The following is a 21,043-nucleotide window of genomic DNA, read 5'->3' as shown; positions in this document are numbered from 1 at the left end:
CTGGGATCTAAGACACACTGTACATGAATATACACAAGTACAATACAGCTCTGCTGTTCTTCCACAGCTCCATATATAGTGTAGGTTATTCAGTACCTCAAAACCATGTTTTAGGAAAAGGGTATTGTATGATGTCATGGTAAAGAGAAAGTAATTAAGTCTCTCCAATATTCCTTTAGAACTGATTAAGATAAGTTAAAAAAATAAATAAAATAAGTAAAGCCATGATTTCAATACAGGGCTGTCTACCAAGATCAACACCAAAATTTCAACAATTTAAATGTGGCCAGCGCCAGACTGCCACCATGCCACCAAGCAAAAAAACAAACAACAACAACAAAAAAAAACGGGAGGGAAAAAAAAAGGGGGGGGGGAGAATTTTTTTCCCATTAAGCTATATGGCTATATGTAGTTGCTACTGTGTGAATTTGTTTACACAGATCACCATAGACTAATTTTCAAGTCCACATCAGAAAGAATATATTAAAACAAAACAAACAAAAAATCCTAAAAACCATGATTCAACAGAAAATGTGACAGATTCCTTAGGTGTAACTTTAGAAACAAAAGTTTCAAAGGAGAAAAATGGGAATTTTAGACCACTACCACTTTTATCATGGCTCCATAAGCTAGAAAAATGGATAGAACATAATCAGGTTGGCTATGGGGGCCTGTTGGCTCAAACTGCATACTAAACATGGAGTAAGGCTGATGGCTAGAGGTAACCACCTCCAAGAGAAATGAACTGGAAAAGATTTATAATCTACCCCACAAGGACATAACTCTAAGCTCCATTTCAGGGTAGTCACAGCTTTCCCTATGGAAGGCCCCATGAAAATTCATATTGCAACTTATAGTTTCTCCCTTCCTCCATTTATCAAAAGTAGTAAGTAACCAATTGCCATAACATATGATCTTTTTACCTCATCCCACTGATAAGTCTTTATGTAGAAAACTCACTGAGAAAGTATATTGGTTTAACCTTTGGCTTAAATGAAAAGAACATTGTTAGGAGGGGGGGAAAAATCAAGTCATCTTAATCCTTTGTCACTGAACAAAGTAAGCATAAGCGATGAGCAAAAACTTTTCACAATGGATGTATTTGTTTCATAACCACTTAGGTCACTTAGAGTGATTTTGTGAAGGCAGCATAATCAGAATGCCACAAGACCCACATGTATCTTCCCCAAAAGAGCTTTTAACCCCCAAACCAGGAAAACAAAGCTTCCTTTAATCAGAAAGCTACACAAACTCCTATTCCCACTCCATTATTAACTGAATGTATTTATTGTCTATCCAGACTAGAATTGTGGTTCCCAGAAATGCCCAGTAATCTTTCCCTGGCCTGACATGCTGCAGGGTGTGCAACACTGTCATTTGAGGGGGGGACTGAGAGTTTCCACTTTTGATGGGACAGTTTTAACAAGGTCAATTCTAACACAGCATGCTCCAGATTCCTATGACAACTACCAATCCCAGTCAGAACGTGGTTGCTCATCACCATACTTAAAGCCTCCCACTGGAGACCCTGCTCAGTATGAGGGTGTCTATGACCACTGTTTACCTTTACTTTTAAAATACCTACCACAAGATTCTTCAGTGAGTCATAGTTCATCCTTCTCCATCATTTCAAATGCTTCTATATCTTCATTCCAGTCTGCTAATATGGAGTCTATAGGCTGGACTTTTTTACCCCAGCTGACATTAGGACTGGAATCTTCCTCAGTTTCTGATTGTTCCTGAAGTTGGTTATCTAAATCTGTACATTCACCATCAAGACTTGTAGTCTCATGGTCTTCTGTGGGATTAGAAGTCTGTTCAGAAGGGGAAATGCTTGCAGCATCGTCACTATCTGCTGGGGACAATGACTCTGGGTGAGAGTTCAGAGAACTTTCCTCAGGAGACTCTTGATCAACCAAATCAACTGCCTGAGAAATTGATATAATCTGTTCAGCACTTTGATTCTGAGAATCATTTTCAGAGGATGGTTGCTCTTCATTTTCCAATTCAGGATCTGTATAAGAGACAAACAAACTTCATACTACTTTTTCTCTCAAAAATTTTAATACTGTACTTGAAAAGCCATGCTGGTTTTTGCAATACAAGTAGGAATAAAATGTTAAACATAATCACATTAATGTACATAAGTGAACATTAGCACTGAAGAGAAGATGATTGTCTTCTAACAATGGAATCACATTTTCTGAATATTTATTTTGCAAAATATGCCAGCATTAGAAAATAAATGTTCTGGGGATATAGCTCAGTTGGTAGAGTGTTTGTCTAGCATCACAAGGCCCTGGGTTCAATCCCCAGTACCACGAAAAAAAGAAATGTTCTTCCAAATTGAAAGGAATGACCAATAACACTGATTTCTATGAATACCAGTGAATGCCAAGAAATTCATTCAACAATATTAAAATGCATAAAAATTCACAGTACACAACTAAAATTTATTAAAAATTCAGGAAAGTTTGCACATGAGAGTATACTAAATAGAATAAAATTTTAAATAGCACGTATCACCACTGCTATATTTTAAAATAGTATATCTTTGAAAGGTGAAATTACCACTCAGTAAGCCATGAAGATTCATATAGAAAGATTTTGGATGAATAGGTATTAATGCAACAGATCAAATAAAATATTTTTACAAAGATAAGAACAGTGATCATTTACAAAACTTTTATTATATGTCTATGAATTTTAAGATACACTCATTCTAAAATTCACTGCAAGGCTGAAGAGTAGATCAAACCTCTTGTAATGAATACACAATGAAAACACTAGAGGCATCTTATTTAGGGTTCCTACAAGAGTGCTTAAATAGCATCGATGCCCACATGCTACATCCTACTCAATCTCTGCCTCTGTGATGCAGTCAGCAGATATCTCCAAAGTGTTCTCTATGCATGGTACTAGAGAGAAAAAGAGGGACAAAACCAAAAACCAAATACTATACCTACCCTTATGCATCCCATAGTCCAAAGGGGGAAAAAGACATTTAAATAATTAACACAAAATAAAAACTCCAACTGTGACTCATATTCTTAAAGAGGTGTGTGGTGTTAGGAAACTTTAAAGAAATGAGAGGTTCCTTCAGAAAATAACACTTGAGCTGAGATTTAAAAGGATAAGTAGAGTTCATTAGTCAAAGAAAGAAGGGAAGATGAACCTATTTAAAAACCAGAAAAACTGAAGGAAATGTGGGCAGGCAGGTAGCGTGTGAATTGATTCATCCTGCTTAAGAAGGATCAACTTAAGAAGGAAGATTATGTTCTTAGGATTTTTAAATTTTGTTTTGTTTTTTTGAGGGAGGAGTCAGTATACATCTTCTCTGTCTTCTGAGCTGTGGAAAAGGTTAAATTTAATTGAACAGTTAGGGAAATCATGGTGGAGTCCAAAGAAAGGAGGGGGCTACTTACTTAGAGCTTATTTATGCTAGGCTACCCTAAGTTCCAAGAAGAACAAAAGAAAGAACACATTTAAGTTTTTTTTCTAGATTGTACTGTTCTAGTTTAGAAGGACAGAAAAGGGTACAGGATTGTGTTGCCTAGTAATGAAGAGTGTGCTTATGTCTATACATATAATACAAAATTATTTTTGAAATCTACCTAATGTAATAGAATAAGAAAATAGAACAGTAAATAGAGAAAACAAATATAAAATTATTATAATTATATAGTAAAACTTTTCTCTTTTCTCTAATAAGAAAATACTACTGCTAATAAAATAATAAAAGATTAAAATCACTGCAAATACCAATAAATTCTCTATAGTAGCAATCACAAGCTAAAAATCAGAAAATTCTTTTCATAATAAAAACAAAATAAAGCTATAAAACAAAACTAAATTTATCTTGAAAGTTATAAAGCTCATATTGCTTAATACTAGAAAATCATAAAAATAAACATAATACAAGATCTGATTAAATTTATATTTACATATATTTTCCTGAATAGAAAGTCTTAATACTTAAGATTTTCCTAACTTAAAGTATGTGATTACAAATAGAATTCCATTTCTATTTGTTTTTGTTTTGGAACCAGATATTTTAAAGTTCCTATGCAAGACTATATGTAGAAAAGTGAGGAAGTTCTGAAAAGAATCAATCAGTAAAGGTAAAAAAAAATTCATATAAAAAAAATCAAATAACCAATTAATGGGCAAACGAATTACACAGACACTTCTCAAAAGAAGATATACAAATGGCCAATAAATATATGAAAAAACATTTAACATCGTTAGCAATTAAGGAAATGCTGATCAAAACTACATTGATATTTCATCTCACTCCAGATAGAATGGCAGTTATGAAGAACACAAATAATAATAAACTCTGGGGAGAATGTGGAAAAAAAGGAACACTTTCACACTGTTGGTGGGATTGTAAATTAGTACAACCACTTTGGAAATCAGTATGAAGTTCCTCAAAAGACTAGGCAGGGAACCTCCGTATGACCCAGCTAGACCACTCCTTAGTTATTTATACTGAATATACTGAAGTGAAGTCATCATACCACAGTAAGACATGCATATCTATGTTTATAGCAGCACAATTCACAACAGCCCAAAATGGAATCATTAGCCTAGGTGTCCATCAACAAATGAATGGATAAAGAAAATGTGGTATATATGTACAATGGAGTTTTATTCAACCATAAAGAAAAATAAAATTATGTCATTTGCAGGAAAATGGATGAAACTAGGGACCATTTTGTTAAGTGAAATAAACCAAACTTAAATGGTCAAGGGTCTTATAAGCTAGAGAGGAAAAAGGAAAAGAAAGGTAGAAGCAGATCTCTTGAAAATCAAAGGGAAATCAGTGGAGGAAAGGGATCAAGGAGAGGAAGGTGTGGAAGGGGCGTGCTGGGAAGTGATACTGGCCAAATTATATTGTTATACTGTATATTATATGCATGAACAAACAGGTAACAACAAATGCCATTATTATGTACAACTATAATAAAACCAATTAAAAAATGTGGGGAAACTGTGAGAAACACAGTTTGTATCCTCAGTCCCTTTGCTACTCTGAGGCCCAGAGAATGCTTGACCTGATGATTTGCCTTCAGTTTCCTGAAGGTGCTTCTTCCACAGTCGCGGTGAGACTAATGCACACTGAAGTTGAAACAGTTGTACAAGTTCACTTCGCGTATCCTGGTTTTCAGGGCTGATAGGTAGTTTAACACACCCTTCTACTGACATCTTACCTTGATTCTATCTGATCCTTGTTAATTTAAAAATGGCTTGAAATCATGTTGACATTTGAGTATGGGTAAGCAAGAGAAGAGGACACTTCTGTTTACTTACCCTGATTTGAAATGGTGTTATATAACTGTAACTATAATAAATGCTTCTACCATAGAAATAAATTTGGCTATATTACTTGTCCAAAAAGAAAAAAAAAAAAAAAATGCTGGGTTAAAAAAAAAAAAAAAAGAGTAAGGAGAGAGCAGCTATATCAGAAATTAATGTTTATTCAAAACAAAATAGTTTATTATTGGTACAGGATTAAATGAGTTAGTTAGGACAAAAGTCCAATTCTAGAAAAAGATCCAGCTATATAAAAAATACTTGATATATAGCAAAGATGGTAGTTTAATTCAAAGAAAAATGGATGGTTTGCTTAATAAGTGGAAAGTTAGGATCCTACTTATATTTAAAAAATAAATTCCATATTCATTAAAAACCAAAATGTAGGGGCTGGGGAGATATAGCTCAGGCGGTAGAATGCTTGCCTTGTAAGCACAAGGCCCTGGGTTTGATCCCCAGCACCCAAAAAAAAAAAAAAAAAAAACCAAAATGTAAAAAAATGGTAAAATCCCAGAAGAAATTTTAGGAAAATATATGTACAACTAGGACGGTATGATCTTTTGAAGAAAGACTGGAAACCCAAGATTCTTAAATGAATTAATCAGTATTTCTGATTACATAAAAATTTTAAATAAAATAAATTATCATAAAGTCAAAAGATGCTAGGCTGAGAAAAGAATATATAACTATTCTCTCTATAACTGTTTTTTGTATGTATATATCTTTTCAACACATAAAATGGGTCCTATATATAATGTAGAAAGACACACAATCTTATTTAAGGAAGGTAAAGCATATGCATAGACAAGTTACTCCCTTTATGTTTTTTATTTGTGTTGTTAATAAATACTACTAATATCAACAATAACATTGTCACTGTGGTCTGGTCCCTTGTGGCTCCTTTAAACTGTTAACCCATGCTGGACTCACTGGACCAACATACACAAAATATTCCTTTAGACTCTACATATTACTCTTGGTCTTGTCTTGAAAGCCTTCCCCTGGCCTGTCTAGCTTTTACCTACCAATTTGCTTCCAAGCTCATTACTAATCTCACGCATAAGATTTCTGGGTACTGCCTTGCATCACTAGTTAGACCCGTCACGTATCACATCGTCTTCTTAGGATGTTCCTTCAACCATAATTTACATGTCTGCTCTAGTTACAGATCTTTGGACTCTAGTATAGACATAATCTCTGAAAAAGCAAGATCAATCTCCATGAGAAATGCAGCTGTAAAGGAAAATCTGCTGCCGTGATTCAGGGAAATGTGCACTCTCATTTCTTGTGGCAAGGGATGTGAAACTGCTACTGCGACTTGCAACATTTATTAAAAGTAAAAAACCAGTGTCTTTTTTGTCAGCACTCCATTTTAGTAAATCTCAAATTCTTCACAGGTAAAGTATCAACAGGTAAGAAAATGTGTATAGGATATTCCCTATACTGCTGTACAGAGTGGCAAATTCAAAGTCCTAGAACTAATTTGGACACTAAGAGTGAAATGGTTAAATAAATCATGGTACAGTCATACTATAAAATGTAAAGTAGCTTTTAAAAGAATAAGTTCTGCTATCCTACTAGCATGGAGGAAATGTACTTAATAAGGACTTAACTGTAAAAGGCAAGTTACTGAATGATATTTTTAGTATATCCCATTATTGTGAAAAGAAAAAAAAATCCGTAACTTTGAAATGTATGAAGCACAAAAGGAAATATAAAACATCACATATCAAGCTCTTAATATTGGTTCATTTTTCCCAGGAAAAGGAGAGGTTATTTAAATACTTTTAATATACCTCTGAGTGAGCTTGTTACAAGTTGAAATTTTATTTAAATTAAAAAAGCAAAGTTTTCCAAATGATAGCAATAATCCCTGTATGAGGCACTAAAGGAAAGCCATCAAAGGGCCAACTAAATTCAAAGGTAAAAGGTGGGATGGTTACAATATCCAAAGAAGAAAACATTTTGGTTTTAACAAGCTTATGGAACTATACACAAGAAACACAGGCAGCAATCAGGAAAGTAAAAATGGCAGTTGGACTTAAGGTCCTTCACACTGCTATACATCTTTATTCTGAGATGCTTGTTTTCACCAGCGATCACAGTCTCAAGAGTGTAATTTTTATATTGTGCACATGTCCACCATTATGTACAATTATAATGCACCAATAAAAAATACAGAAAATAAAGATTGTAACTATTACATTGAACTCTGGAATACCATAGCAGAAATACAGGAAGCAAGGAAAGGAGAAAATCTTAAGATACAAAGAAAAGAAAATCAGTATTAATAAAAGGGGATGGGAACCTTGGTAAAGACTTAATTGAATTTTCTTCATTGATTCATCTGTACACTGTTACTCAAAGCAAGGAATATAGAGAATTACTTAAAGAATAATGTAATATAATATAAATATCATAGAACTATATTTAAAAAGACACCCTTAGATTTTTATCTAGGACAATAAAAAGAAAATTTCTTACCAAGGTGCCATTTGAATTGGATATTTAGGATAGCTAAGGGTTCTCAAAGGGGAAAAGGGCCATGGGGTGGGGACAGAGATTTATAAGGCATATCTAGGAAGAGGCAAGAGATGTGCAAATGCAAAAGAGCATGCAAAAACATGCAGTAGTTAGAAAAGAAGGGAAGCTGAATAGCAGTTCTCCCAATTTTGGGGATGTTGCTCTCCAGGAAAAGAGCAGATCTGAATATGTTCTAGAGTTTTCTCCTTGGAGTCAAATCTTTTCTACCAGCAATCTGAGTTCTACAGTTCAAGTGTAGAACACATTCACCCCAACCAAGGGAATAATCTTAGGAAAAGTGGCACTGCCTGACTTAAATTGGGAGCAGATCAAAGAATGGGACCTTATTCATTTTTAAAAAATCTCTTCCCCCATTTTCTCTGCCTTTTTACCATATCGACACAAATAAAGGAGTAGCCCTGAAAATGTTTGTCTATAGCACTGCAAGTTGCAAGCATGACAATGTACTGGAACTTCAAATGCTGATTTTATCCCCCTTGAGAAATACTATGGAAAAAGAAGTTGATTCTTAATTGTAAACTGCCTCAATTTGAATCTAAAGGTAACAAAAATTGTCTTTGGTTTGTGGACACTGGGATTGGAATTATTAAGTATCTTTATAAACTGAAATTTCAGAAGGATGAGACACATGAGACAGTATTAAACACTTTGATCCATAATAGAATGCAGAGAACTTTTAGAAGTGTTGCTGATTTGGCCCAAGGAAGCAATATTTTCACTTGATAAATCACTAATGTTTTATCTTCTGAAGAAAAATGGGTTATAAGATACCTGAAAATTGCTGCCAGCAGGCAGGACTATTTCAGATATGTGTACACTAATTGCTAGAACTTGCCAGAATAAGAAGATGGGAGTGGGAATACAGGCTTGTTTTGGGGTTTCTGTTTTCTGTATTATATATGCAAAGGACTGCTCAATCAGTATGGTGTGACTTTATAGAAAAAGTACATATTTGTGGAATGAGGTTTTTAGAAAGAACAATTTGGAGGACATCTTACTGTTTGAATTTTAAGGCTGTTACTATCTGATGTATTTAAGCAATCCTAACTACTACCCATAATGGCCCCAAATGGCCAGATACACAGCTGGGGGACACAGAAGGACTGCCTTCTGGGTCTTGTTTCAAGTTGTTCAAAGTGTCACTGAGGAACTACTACTTCACAGTCACCGGGAATGCATGTTTAAAATGTCACCCTCTGACTCCTATCTGCAGAGTCTCATTCAATACTATGGTGTAGGTTAAAGAGGCCACACATTCAACAAGTCCATCAGCTGACTCTGATGCAGGGGGAAACACTCATGTCTATGTTATGAATAGTTCAGGACAAATGAATGATAACACTATAGATCTTAACTTCTTAGAAAATTATCTTAAGTGAATAAAGTAGTTAATTTCATTAAATTATTATTGCTGATTTTTGTCATAATCATAAATATTAATAATTACAACTTGTTGCTGATTTAGTTTTAATATAGTTGTACAGTTCTCAAAAGAGCTGTTATATATACAAAGGGATTTCCAAGACCTTTTATCAAAAGATCACAATGTAATAGAATCACAATTCAATAAATTTAAAGACGATCAATGTTTTTTAAAATATCACTTAAGTAATGTGCTTTCACTGTAAAATTCCTAAGAGAATACCATTCACCAAACTTTATTTTTCCTAGTAGATTTAATCCTTTCTCAAACTCTTTCTCTGGTATGGGAAGTACATTCTTTTCCGTAATTTTGTAGTCCTAACCCAATGTGTGCCCCTCAACTCCCTGCCATCTACTGTCAGCTTTTAAAACAAATCAATATTTTGAATATTTTACTTGTATTTAAATGAAAAATGGTCCAAAGTAATAAATACCTAAACAACAATGCTGTTGTTAAGAGTGAGTTTTTTTCTTTTCTTTTCTTTTCTTTTTTGGTACTGGAGATTGAACTCAGGGGTATGTAACCACTGAGCCACATCCCCAGCCCTTTGTTGTATTTTAGTTAGAGGCAGGGTCTCACTGAGTTACTTAGGGCCTTACTAAGTTGCTGAGGCTGCCTTTGAACTCTGGATCCTCCTCAGCATCCCCAGCTGCTGGGATTACAGGTGTGCACCACTGAGACTCTTATATGGACATGAACTAGTGAATTCACTTATTGTACAGAATGTATACTTCACAGAATTTGTTACGACAATTGACAAAGAATTTCTTTATTATGGGATGGCTGACTAGGCATGAAAGTAATCTAATTACATTAAATGAGATATTGTGATGGTATTCACTGAAACAAAATCATATACGTATGTATGTGTTTGTACAACACACATACATATATAATTTAAGGTTTATTAATACAAGATACTTACTACTATTAATAATGTAGCTTGGAATCATTTTACCTTTTAATATTGCTGCTGAAATTCCAATGACAGCACAAAATGGGGGGGAAAGCAAAGGCATTAAAGAGTTACATAAAATAATATTAATTTGCCCATGTTTAGTGTGTCTAATTGCATGTATGTAGAAAAAGAAGATCTAAATTTAGAATAGGAGCCTGGGGGAAGGGAGAAAATAAGGTACATAGGAAAATTTAAGAAGAAAACCTCTGCATTCTATTTTATTTCCATTTATGAGTCCTTACATACATACAGCCTACTCACTTACTCAATTGCACTTAAGTACTTGACAATGCAAAGAATCTCAAAAGATAAAGCAATAAAGAAGACAAAACAATGATAAGCAAACATTAGATTACTAACAGTTTTTTTTGTATTTTTTAAGGATGTCCCACTTTGAAGTTATATTGAAATGAATCAGTTTCCTATATATCTACCAAATACCACAGGGGATATAGCAACCCTATACAAATTATACAACTCCATTCATGTAAGCAGGAAGAGAAGCACAGAGCTATTTCTACAAGCGTCCACAGCAGGTAAGAAAGACCGCTACCACAAGCAGGATCACAGCACAGATTTGATGGCTCACATTCCCTCATCCCTCACCTATCCCTGGGTACAAAACTAGAAAAGAACTCTAGTGGGTTGGGGCTGGTGCTCATTGGCAGAGCACTTGCCTATCATGTGAGGCACATAAAAATGAACAAAATAAAGGCATTCTGTCCATGTACAACTACAAAAAAATTGAAAGAAAAAAAAAAAAAAAGAATACTAGTAAGACCTTGTCTTTATATAGTAGGATTTAAAAGAGCTTTCAAATGACTAATGAACATTTTGGCCTTAAGAGGACTATATGTTTTCCTCAATTAAGGCATGCCATCTTGTTCTTCAGGCACAGTCATCCGTAACTCTTAAAAATACCCAAATGATAAACTTAGACCTCAGAGGTACAAAGCTGCTGGATTTCTATGGCCAACATCAGGACAATGACAACGTGATTAGAAGTGGTTGGTGAGACCAACTACTATCATAGTTAGACCACACCATTCTATACCATCTATTCTTTTTCCTTATAAAAGACATCAAAGAAATCAGTGAAACTGGTGAACATAAAAAAGTTGTATATACATTTATCACCTGGACAGAATCATGTCAAAAATTGCAAATTATATATAAAAATATAATTGCAAAATCATCCTAATTGAGCAGAGCAAATAAATACTTTACTACTCTTTATTTCCAAACCAAAATATATCTTGAAATCATCTAAAAATTTTACTTGCTTTACCGGTGAACCAAAACACGCACATGCGCACACACACACCCCTCACTTTCTGGTAACTCAATTTTGTTGTCAAACTAGAAAATTGATGCTATGTTGCACAAAACCCAGTTTTTATCTTTACCCTTACCTCGATCTTTTGCTTTGTCAGACAGGAGCACTTCGACCTCTTCGTATTCCCGGATGGCATCCAGTATGATGCTGCCTTCTTTGCTGAATAAGAACAGCATGGGGATCTTGATGTCATCGGTGTCCTTCCCATCACCTGCCATCTGGAACAGAGGGGCAGTATCACTGCTGCTCCCCTCGTTGTCATCTAGGCAAAATGAATGCAGGAGAGATCAAGGCGCCTGTCCACTGAAGAGATTTGTCAGTCGTTACTGCTCTTTTTCACCTGTGGGTAGATTTAACCTTTCGTATCAAGAACCAGAAAAACAAACATTTTGGACCCATTAATTCTCCTTAAAATTTATTGTAAAGAAGTAATTCAAAAGAAGTAAAAAGCTCTGTGCCCAAAGAAGTTTACTGGAGTATTATCTGTAATTGTGCACAATTGTAAACTATCATAAACAAATGATAATGAAATATTTGATGGGACACACAGAAAAACAGAATAGAATATGAATCACCAAACACAAAATTCTATGAATATAACTGTAAAAGCCTGGAAACAGAAAGATGTAATGACCTAGATTACAGTGCTAGAACTATGAATGAGTTGTTGTTGTTTTAAGCTTCCCTTGAATGACATCATTACAGGTCAAACATCCTTAATCTGAAAATATAAAACCCTCTGAAATTATGGATTTGGGGATTAGGAATTTATCAGCTGATAAAGTCTAGGAAAACATTCCCAAATCCAAAAAACTCTAAAATTTGAAACACTTCTGGCCCCAAACACTTTGGATAAGGGATATTTATTTTGTATATTGGTCTTTAACTAAATTAAAAATTGATGGTTCTTTTTTATGTAACACAAAGAATAATTATGACTACAGTTATTTTTCCTCTATAAACCAAATTACACAATATTATTTTACACTGGTTCAATAACATTAGCAGCACTGTTAAATATACTGTCATAACAGACAGGTCAATTATGTCTACTACCCCCAGTATCATGCCAGCCTCTGAAGAAACTGCCTATGCTGTCTTAGAGCACTTGCCCTCATAAGTCAGTGCTGAATGGAGAATACAACATATGACCCCCTCTTAGTAGACAAAGGATGCCACCTGACTCAGTTTTCCTGGGGAACATAGGAGTGGAACACAGAAAGACTGTGTTGTCTGTTAGTGGTGAGTAGTAGTCCTGTTAAGTGGCACAGACTCAGGGTTGAGGCTGTCATTTAGAAACCACATTTTGGAATTGATGAACAAAGAGGGAGTGGACTGGTGAGAAGCTGGAGAGAGGCAGAATTACAAAGAAAAGGCCAGAAGAGAATCCAGGAGGATCCAGACATGGAGATAGAAACAGAAATATGAAAAATGTTAGCTATGGTGGTTCCTAGTGACTTTTAGTTTCTATGCTACCTCTGGGATACATAGTAAATATTTTAGACTTTGTAGTTCTCTGTTGTAACTGCCTAACTCTGTAGCTAAAAGCAATCAGACAATATAGAAACAATCTGTGTGGTCATGTCCCAATGTAACTTTTAACAGAAACAGGCAGTGAGCTGGACTTGGCCTATATGGTCTAGTGTATGGTTTGGATATGAGTTGACCCAGCAAGTCAATGCAAAAGGTGAAATAATTAGATTATGAGGGCTGTCACCAATCAGGTGGATTAATCCATCTGATGAATAATTTGAATGGACTAATTGCATGGTAACTGTAGGCACAGGGAATAGCTGGAGGTAGTCAGGTCACTGGGAGTGTGTGCCTTTGGAGTTGATGTGTTTTGTCCAGGACTCTTGCCACTTTCTGCTGCTTTCTGGCTGCCATGAGGTGAGCAGCTTTCCTGTACTGCCTGTCCTTCCACCATGGTGTTCTGCCTCACCCAGGGACCAAAGAGAAGGGAGTCAGCTGACCATGGACTGACTCTTTAAAACCATGAGTCAATAATAAACTTTACTTCCTCTAAGGTGGTCCTATTGGGTATTTTGGTCACAGTGACATAAAGCAGACTAACACAGTCGATAGTTTGCCAATTGCTGCTTTATTAAATAGAATTTCTCTTAATACTTAACTAATAAATCAACACTGAAGTACCCATATGGAATAAACAAAAGAAATGAAAATAATTTTTCACTGAGAAAAATCCTAATATTTAATTTTAAACGTCTTTTTTTCCCTCCTATGATACTAGTGATCAAACCCAGGGTTTTCTACTACACTAACCCCCGAGACCTTTACCTTGAATTCAGAAATCTATTCTAACTGGGGGGCAGCAGAAGATCCAAAATGGATTATCTCTGTGAGAAAAGTTCATGATTATAGTATGATCCCAGCTCTTCTACTTCTTTCTAAATGTAAACTCCTGTTTACTTTTTAAAATTTTTTCTTTTGGTACTGGGGATTGAACCCAGGGGTGCTTTACCACTAAGCCATATCCCCAGTCTTTCATTATTTTTTATTTTGAAACAGGATCTTGCTAAGTTGTTTAGGGACTCACTAAGTTGCTGAGGCTGGCTTTGAACTTGTGATCCTCTTGCTTCAGCATCCTGAGCTGCCGGGATTACAGGCATGTACCACTCTGCCCTGCTCCTATTTGCTTTAAACAGAAAAATTTGTATTTCCCTTGATAGTAGTCATGGCCTGCTTGTCAAGATATAAGTGATCTTCTGTGAAGGGCAAAAAAACAAAACCTACTGGTTGAAATACACTGGTAAAGTGATTAAAAACAGGTAATTTATAATTTCAGTAGAAAAATATATAAGTGGATAAAAATTTGCTAGTAACTAGTACTGATATTGATATGCTTTGTTATGCCCAGAAATTTTACATAAGTTATCTTTAAGCCTTGCAACGACCTAAAAGGTGTTTATTACCATTTTTTACTGGAGCTCAAAAATTATTCTACATAACAACAAAAGATTAAGAAAACTGAATCTGGGTCAACATTACACTGTGATTTTGTGGCAGAGCCAGGAACTCTGTTCACATGTTTCTGACTCCAAAGCCAGCTGCTCTGAGAAAAGAATGGAAGTTCTTTGTGGCTCCCACTGGAGTTGGCCAAGTACAATTCCTGCCTTAAGGGGATCTCGTGGGTACATTTTCTTTTCCACAGTACTGAGCATTTTTACTATTTCTACACCACCCTCGCTCCTTACCCCAAATATTTTCACTGATACTAACATACAGAAACTGTAACTGGGCTTTCAAAAAAGACATTAAAATTGAGAAATTATTAAGTCATTGAATTATCTATGCTTTATGTTCTAAAAAAAAATAATATGACAACTCTTTAATAAAACTTTAGAAAATAAAAGCAAGAATTCTAAATCTTATCTCCCCTGCACTGAGGCTTACTCACCAATGACAATGCCACCGATGGCGCCAGCGTTCTGGATGTTGCGAGCCTTCTCTGCAAACATGCACTGTCCTCTTTGTATCAGTGCGATTTTTCCCATCACTGCCTCAGGGTTAGTAAGCTCTGAACAGCCATTGTACGGTTTACTGCTTGCCACAAATCCTCTCGTCTGTCAGAAATAAAAGTAACTTACATCTTTTATCTTCTCATATTTCAATCTAGTCATTGAACCCTGATACAGTCTACAGTTTTAATGGAAATAGAACTCATTTCTTTTCTAATGGTAACATGTCTAATACACATTTAGCATAAATTTTTGTTTTTAACATTTTGTATATCTCAGCACTCAGTATTCCATTATTTTGTAAAGCATTTTTCATGTATTACTAAACCTGATCTGTTAGGATGACTGAGTTAAACAATACACACATTTCCATTTGTTATGGAGCAACTCAGACTGAAGTCACATAATTTGCTCAAAGATACAATGGTTTTAGCTATCTTTTATATTAAGCTCTTAAGTTATATTCTTGCTCAAATAAAGATTCTACTAGTTGTCAGAAGATCTGAAAATATTTTTTTTAAATATATTTAGTTGTAGATGGAGACAATATCTTTATTTATTTTTATGTGGTGCTGAGGATTGAACTCAGAGCCTCACATGTAGTAGGAAAGCGCTCTGCCACTAAGCTGCAATCCCAGCCCCTGAAAATAATTTTTATATAAATTAAGGTACTAAGTTAGATCACAGGATCTGAACAATATTTTATTTTATTTTATTTTATTTTGTAGTTTTTAAGTGCTGGAAACTGAACCTAGGGTCTCATGCACATGAAGTGTATGTTCTACCCCTGAACTACATGCCAACTCCCTAAAAAAACATTGTATTTATTAATTTTTTATTGGTTCTTTTTAGTTATACATGACAGCAGAATTCATTTTGACATAATTATACAAGCATAGAATATATCTTGTTCTAATTCAGACCAGGCACCTCTCCTTCTCTTTCCTCTCCCCAACCCCTGCTCCCTTCCCTCTATTCATCTCTGAAAAATATGTTAAATAAAATTCTATAAGCACATTATAGACAAGATATACTTTAATTTTATTAAACCTGGGAGACTTTTTAAAAATTTTTGGTGGTGCTGGGGATTGAGCCTAAGGGCTCATGCATGCTAAGCCTATGTGTTCTACCACTGAGCTATACCCTAACTCCTAGGTTTTTAGTTATTTATTTCATATTTTAATTTTTTTGGAGGGTGTTGAAGATCACAACCCTATAGGTTTTTAAAAATAAATTAAAACCACTAAATTAGAGACAAAGAAATTAGGCATTACTGAATATTTTAAATTTAATTAATTTCAACAAGCCTATTTTAAGTGGACATACCTCTTTATGTTTAGACAAATCCAGCCCAAACTGAGCTGGTCCAGCGGTCAATACTACCCTGCCAAAAAATGGGTGGGAAACAATTTGCACAGCTCGTGGAGGCAGCTGCTGTTCTTTCTGTTGCTGACTTGACAATTCAATCATCTCCTGCATGAACCTCAATCCATCTTCAGCATCAATTGAACTAGCAGCCTATGGAAGAAACAAATTCCTTTCATCCTTCCTTCCTGGAAACTTTCACTGTGTCTTTGATTTCCCAAGTATATTGTACTATATAGCTGCTTGCTCACCACAATTTCTCCTTTTAGTTTTAGGTCCCTGCTAAATATTTATGGCCTTACTTGTCCTCAAAACATTATTTCCAGGAATTATACTTTCTGAAAATAACATCTGTAATTTTTTATCAATGTCTCTTTCAAACTTTTGATGCAGATAGAGAATTGGACTTCTATCAATTGCCCAAATGCTTCTTTTGCTTATTTTCCCTTATTCTTCCCCCTTTGAAGAAATAAACCTTATGTTGACCTATATCCTCCCTCCTTAAAATCGTGAACTAACAAGCAGATTCAGTTTGATTCAGAATACATGTATCAGGCACCTATTCTATCACAGCACTTGCCTAGGCACAGGGGAAACAGCCCTTTAAGTGCACTTCTAAAGGAGAAAGACATGTAAAATTAACTATGATAAAATCTCAAGTGAGATAGTGGAATAGGATCACAGGCAACAACTGATTTTGCTTGTGTATTTGAAAAAGATTAGAATAACATTTGAACTGAGTCTTAACCAAGGAAAAGTTAAAAAATATTGCAAAAAAAGATGATTGATTCTTGATACTTTACAAGAAAAACCAATAGGACATGATGAAAGTTGGGGGGTTGAGAGCAGAGTTCAAGCCTATTCTCAAATTTCCAGTGCTGCTGACTTAAGAGAATGATGATGTTAGGGTTTACTAATATGGAGAACAAAAAAAGCAAAGATGGGTTGAAGTGGCGGTAGGAAGAGAGCAAAGAAGGGAGAGGTGATTCGAGTCTGGAGAGGTTGAGACAAATGCAGAAATGTGTGACAGGTAGATTAAAGTTGGGTTTAGGACTGTAGTTAGTAGGGCTCCATACTTATGTCTAAGGAGTACAATGATCAGAGCTGAGCTTGTAGAAACAGGAAGACTGTTGAAGAAGAGGACAGAAAGAAAAGAATGTCATCCAGACTCTTAGGTAGCGCCTACATGGAGGGGGTATGCCAAGAAAGGGGAGCTACAAAGGAATCTATGAAGCAGTGAACAAAGAGAACGAACAAAAAAAGCTGTGTTGCCAGAATGTCCTGGACACCAAGAAAGGAAAGAGTTTTAAGAAGGGACCAGTCAATTCTTAGAGAAAAGTTAAAGTACATTAAGGATTAAGAGGCTACTGTGGCAATTTCATCATTGGGGGCCTAACTTAAAGCATTAGAGGTACCACTTTCACTACTAGTGAGGAGAAAGTGAAATGACGAAGAAGAAAACATCCTCTTTAATGAAGGATGGAGTTGGCAAGAAAACAGATGAAATAAAAATCTGAGGGAAATGGGAGGTCACGGGACATTCAAATTTGAGATGAAGATAAAACTGAATATGACTCCAGTTTGAAATTATTCAGCAAACTGAATTTTATCAGAATCTATATGCTTAATAAGGTAAATAATGTAAAGGTCTTGTGTTACGAAAACTTTTAAAGTAAAAATCAATACAATTTTTCCTAAAATGTGTGTTATTTTCCTAGTCGTAAATACATACAAATTTTGATTTCTACAATGAATAAAATAGATTCAGTAGTTCTTTGGAAAGTAAGATGTGGAACACTGAGATATAAATATTAAAAGTAATTACTAACTTCTAAAATTATGCTTGAAATTAAATAATGAAAGACAATGGACCAAGAAATAGAAGATTAGATTTGGGTCCTGTATTTTTTGTGGTGGTGGTGGGGTACTGGGGATTGAACCCTGGGACACTTAACCACTGAGCCACATCCCCAGCCCATTTTATTTTTTTATTTTGAAAAAAGTTCTAAGTTGCTTAGGGAGTCGCTAGGTTGCTGAGGCTGGTCTCAAACTTGTCTCAGTCTCCAAGTACCTGGGATTATGCAGCGCCACACCTGGCCCTGGTCCTACATTTGACTACATTAACATAAGCAAAATATCCAACCTGATTTAACTATTGTTATACTACAAAGGGGTTGAAATTAGATAACTTTCCAAGATACTTCTAAACTCTAAAATCCTGGTTCTCTAAATCATATATTCTAAGTTTTAAAAAAGTCAAGTGCCATTATCTTATTAAAGCTAAGGATTGGACCAAAAAGGGCAGAGAAGAGACAGTATCTAATTAGTATAGCAAAGTCTTACTTGGATTGCATGTTGGACCAACTGGACTCTCCCATCTTTGAGGTGAATCAAACTCACCCCCATCTTCTTCAGTATTTCTAAATGTTCAGGGTTAGTGGCCATGAAATCTCTGGCTCTCAGAGGGGGTTTAGCTCCACTCCTGAAACTCTCCTCTCTGCTAAAAGTAATTACAGGCAAGGCTTAAAAAACTATGAATTAGAATTACAGAGAAAACATAGGACAAATTAAAATATTAGATATTTATAAATTTGCTAATTTTAGAACTAGTGAAATAGGAAACTAGAAGTTTTTTTCTACATATAATTTAGGTTATTCATAAGATGTACAGCTTTCAAATATATTTTCCAGTTATAAAAGCATATATGTCATCTAGCTAAGGCAGTATTAGTCAACAGTATTCAAACTATTTGAAGACACATAGTAGGTATACTTGGGGATTTGTTACTACTGGTGTCTTTCTCTCAAAACACAGATTTTTTTCTCCCAATATTTAAAACAAAATAATACTTTTATTAGTGAATGATAATGCTCACTTAAAATTTCTTTTTACTTTTTTATACAGACCTCCCCAATGTAACTATCTGGAAGAAAATGAACACATTAAATCAAACAATTTAAAACAAGAATAAGTGGCACCTTTAAAAATAAAAGCAAAACAACAAAACCCTGTGTTTTTACTACCCACAAACTACAGACATATTTTATTATGCATATATCTGATAAAACTCTTCTATGTAAAAATGAGCTACAGAAATGAAAAACTGTTACATGGTGCCCACTACTATTACTTAGGTCACTAAATAAAAGATTCATTGAAAATTTCCAAAATAATATGACATTACTGCAAATTCAGTTTTACTGTCTAACTTTACTAATAATTTTCAGTGAGTGATGTTTTTGGTCTAAGTGAATGTCTTGGCTGGTGGGATATGCTCCTGAAGCTCTCTGTCATTTACTAAGAATAAGCTTTGGTGTGTGCATGTACAGATCCGCAACAACAAATCCCATCAGTATGTATAATGCACTAAAAAAAAGCGGGGGGGGGGGGGAGTTAATTTTGGTATTAATAAACACAAATTGTACATCTTACACTCTGCTGATGCCTCTTGGACAGCTCTTATCCACCACATTTTTCAAGGGTTCACGAATGCTCTGGGCATACAATGGATCATTAGGGAAGAGAATCTGAGTATTTGGACAAGTCCAATCGAAATTACTGTCATCCAGTTCTGTATATTCTGAGGTCTACAATATAAAAGAATTTTAAATATAAATAAAAATTATTTAACTTAACATTACACTTTGTTAAAAAGAGACATTTAACAAAACAGAAGAAAATATTATATTTACTTTTTTCTCCTAGCATACACGTATTTATTAAATTCTAGTCATGGATTACCTTTAACTTAGAAAATAAAACAAATATGTAGAAATGAAAGATAATAAGACGCTTAAACCAAAAACTCACTGTGTTCTTCTTTGAGATGCTTTGATTTGTAGTAGAGAGCCAAAGAGGCAACAAATGGGCTTCTGTTGTAAAGATGTAATCTTCTATGTCAAAAATTATGTCTTCTTTATCAGCAAATAATAGATAAAGATATTTAAACATTTCAGCCAAGAAGAAAGAATCCATTCTAAAAATAAAAGTCACAAATAAACACATTAAAAACATCTAAATGTCAACTATCTGAAAGATAGCAAGGTTGATAACCTTGTCTACACCAATTTGAATGTCCAAAGAACTACAGAATCTATTTTTTCCCCAGTGACAGAATAACCATGACTCCAAGGACATTTTAAGGAAATAGAAAAAAGTCCAGAGGAGCTGCCTAACACAGAGACACACTAAATCCTGTCAATAATGCAGACAAGGTTTTCCCATGGGCCTCCAATGAGGGAAAGTTCTCTATTTTTTCTATAAAGGATCAACAGCAGAGAGGTGACTCAGGTGAATTTTACTAGTGAGACCCATACAAGAATCTTCAACTAATATTAACAGAATAGGATAAAGTCATATGACTTTGATAAATTTTGTTATGCAGCCTTTTAAATGATAAATAAGGAGGCTTTAAATGTAAAGGAAATCATTTATAAGAAGTCACATGAAGAAAGTACAACATGAAGTCACATACACTATAATTCTAACTTTGTAAATATTTATATACCTGTCAAGAAGAAAATGAGGAGGGGGTAAAAGGATATATGCCTTTACAAATGAGTTAATGTTATAATTTTGGGGGGTTTTTTGTTCTGTTTTTTAATATTTTTTGTGTTGCAAG

General features: G+C 34.8%; 1 protein-coding gene across 2 annotated transcripts in view; it reads right to left on the bottom strand.

The window, feature by feature from the left end:
• Positions 1–350: 350 nt before the first annotated feature.
• EDEM3 (ER degradation enhancing alpha-mannosidase like protein 3) overlaps positions 351–21,043 on the bottom strand; it is a 70,329-nt gene continuing 49,636 nt past the window's right edge. Inside the window, exons 14-20 of one of the 2 annotated variants that reach the window (XM_079108022.1) lie at positions 20,233–20,398; positions 19,855–20,009; positions 18,765–18,921; positions 16,383–16,574; positions 14,996–15,161; positions 11,654–11,839; positions 351–2,014 (exon numbers count right to left, since the gene is read on the bottom strand). In XM_079108022.1, coding sequence (XP_078964148.1) covers positions 1,605–2,014; positions 11,654–11,839; positions 14,996–15,161; positions 16,383–16,574; positions 18,765–18,921; positions 19,855–20,009; positions 20,233–20,398 — 1,432 coding nt within the window. In that variant the 3' untranslated portion in view covers positions 351–1,604. The remainder of the gene's footprint in view (positions 2,015–11,653; positions 11,840–14,995; positions 15,162–16,382; positions 16,575–18,764; positions 18,922–19,854; positions 20,010–20,232; positions 20,399–21,043) is intronic. The other variant, XM_079108023.1, reaches the window with a different exon arrangement.

Source organism: Sciurus vulgaris, assembly GCF_902686455.1.
Source record: "Sciurus vulgaris genome assembly, chromosome: 12".
NCBI classification, from domain to species: domain Eukaryota; kingdom Metazoa; phylum Chordata; class Mammalia; order Rodentia; family Sciuridae; genus Sciurus; species Sciurus vulgaris.
The sequence above is the reverse complement of the archived record's forward strand: the minus strand, read 5'-3'. Positions and strand labels throughout refer to the sequence as shown.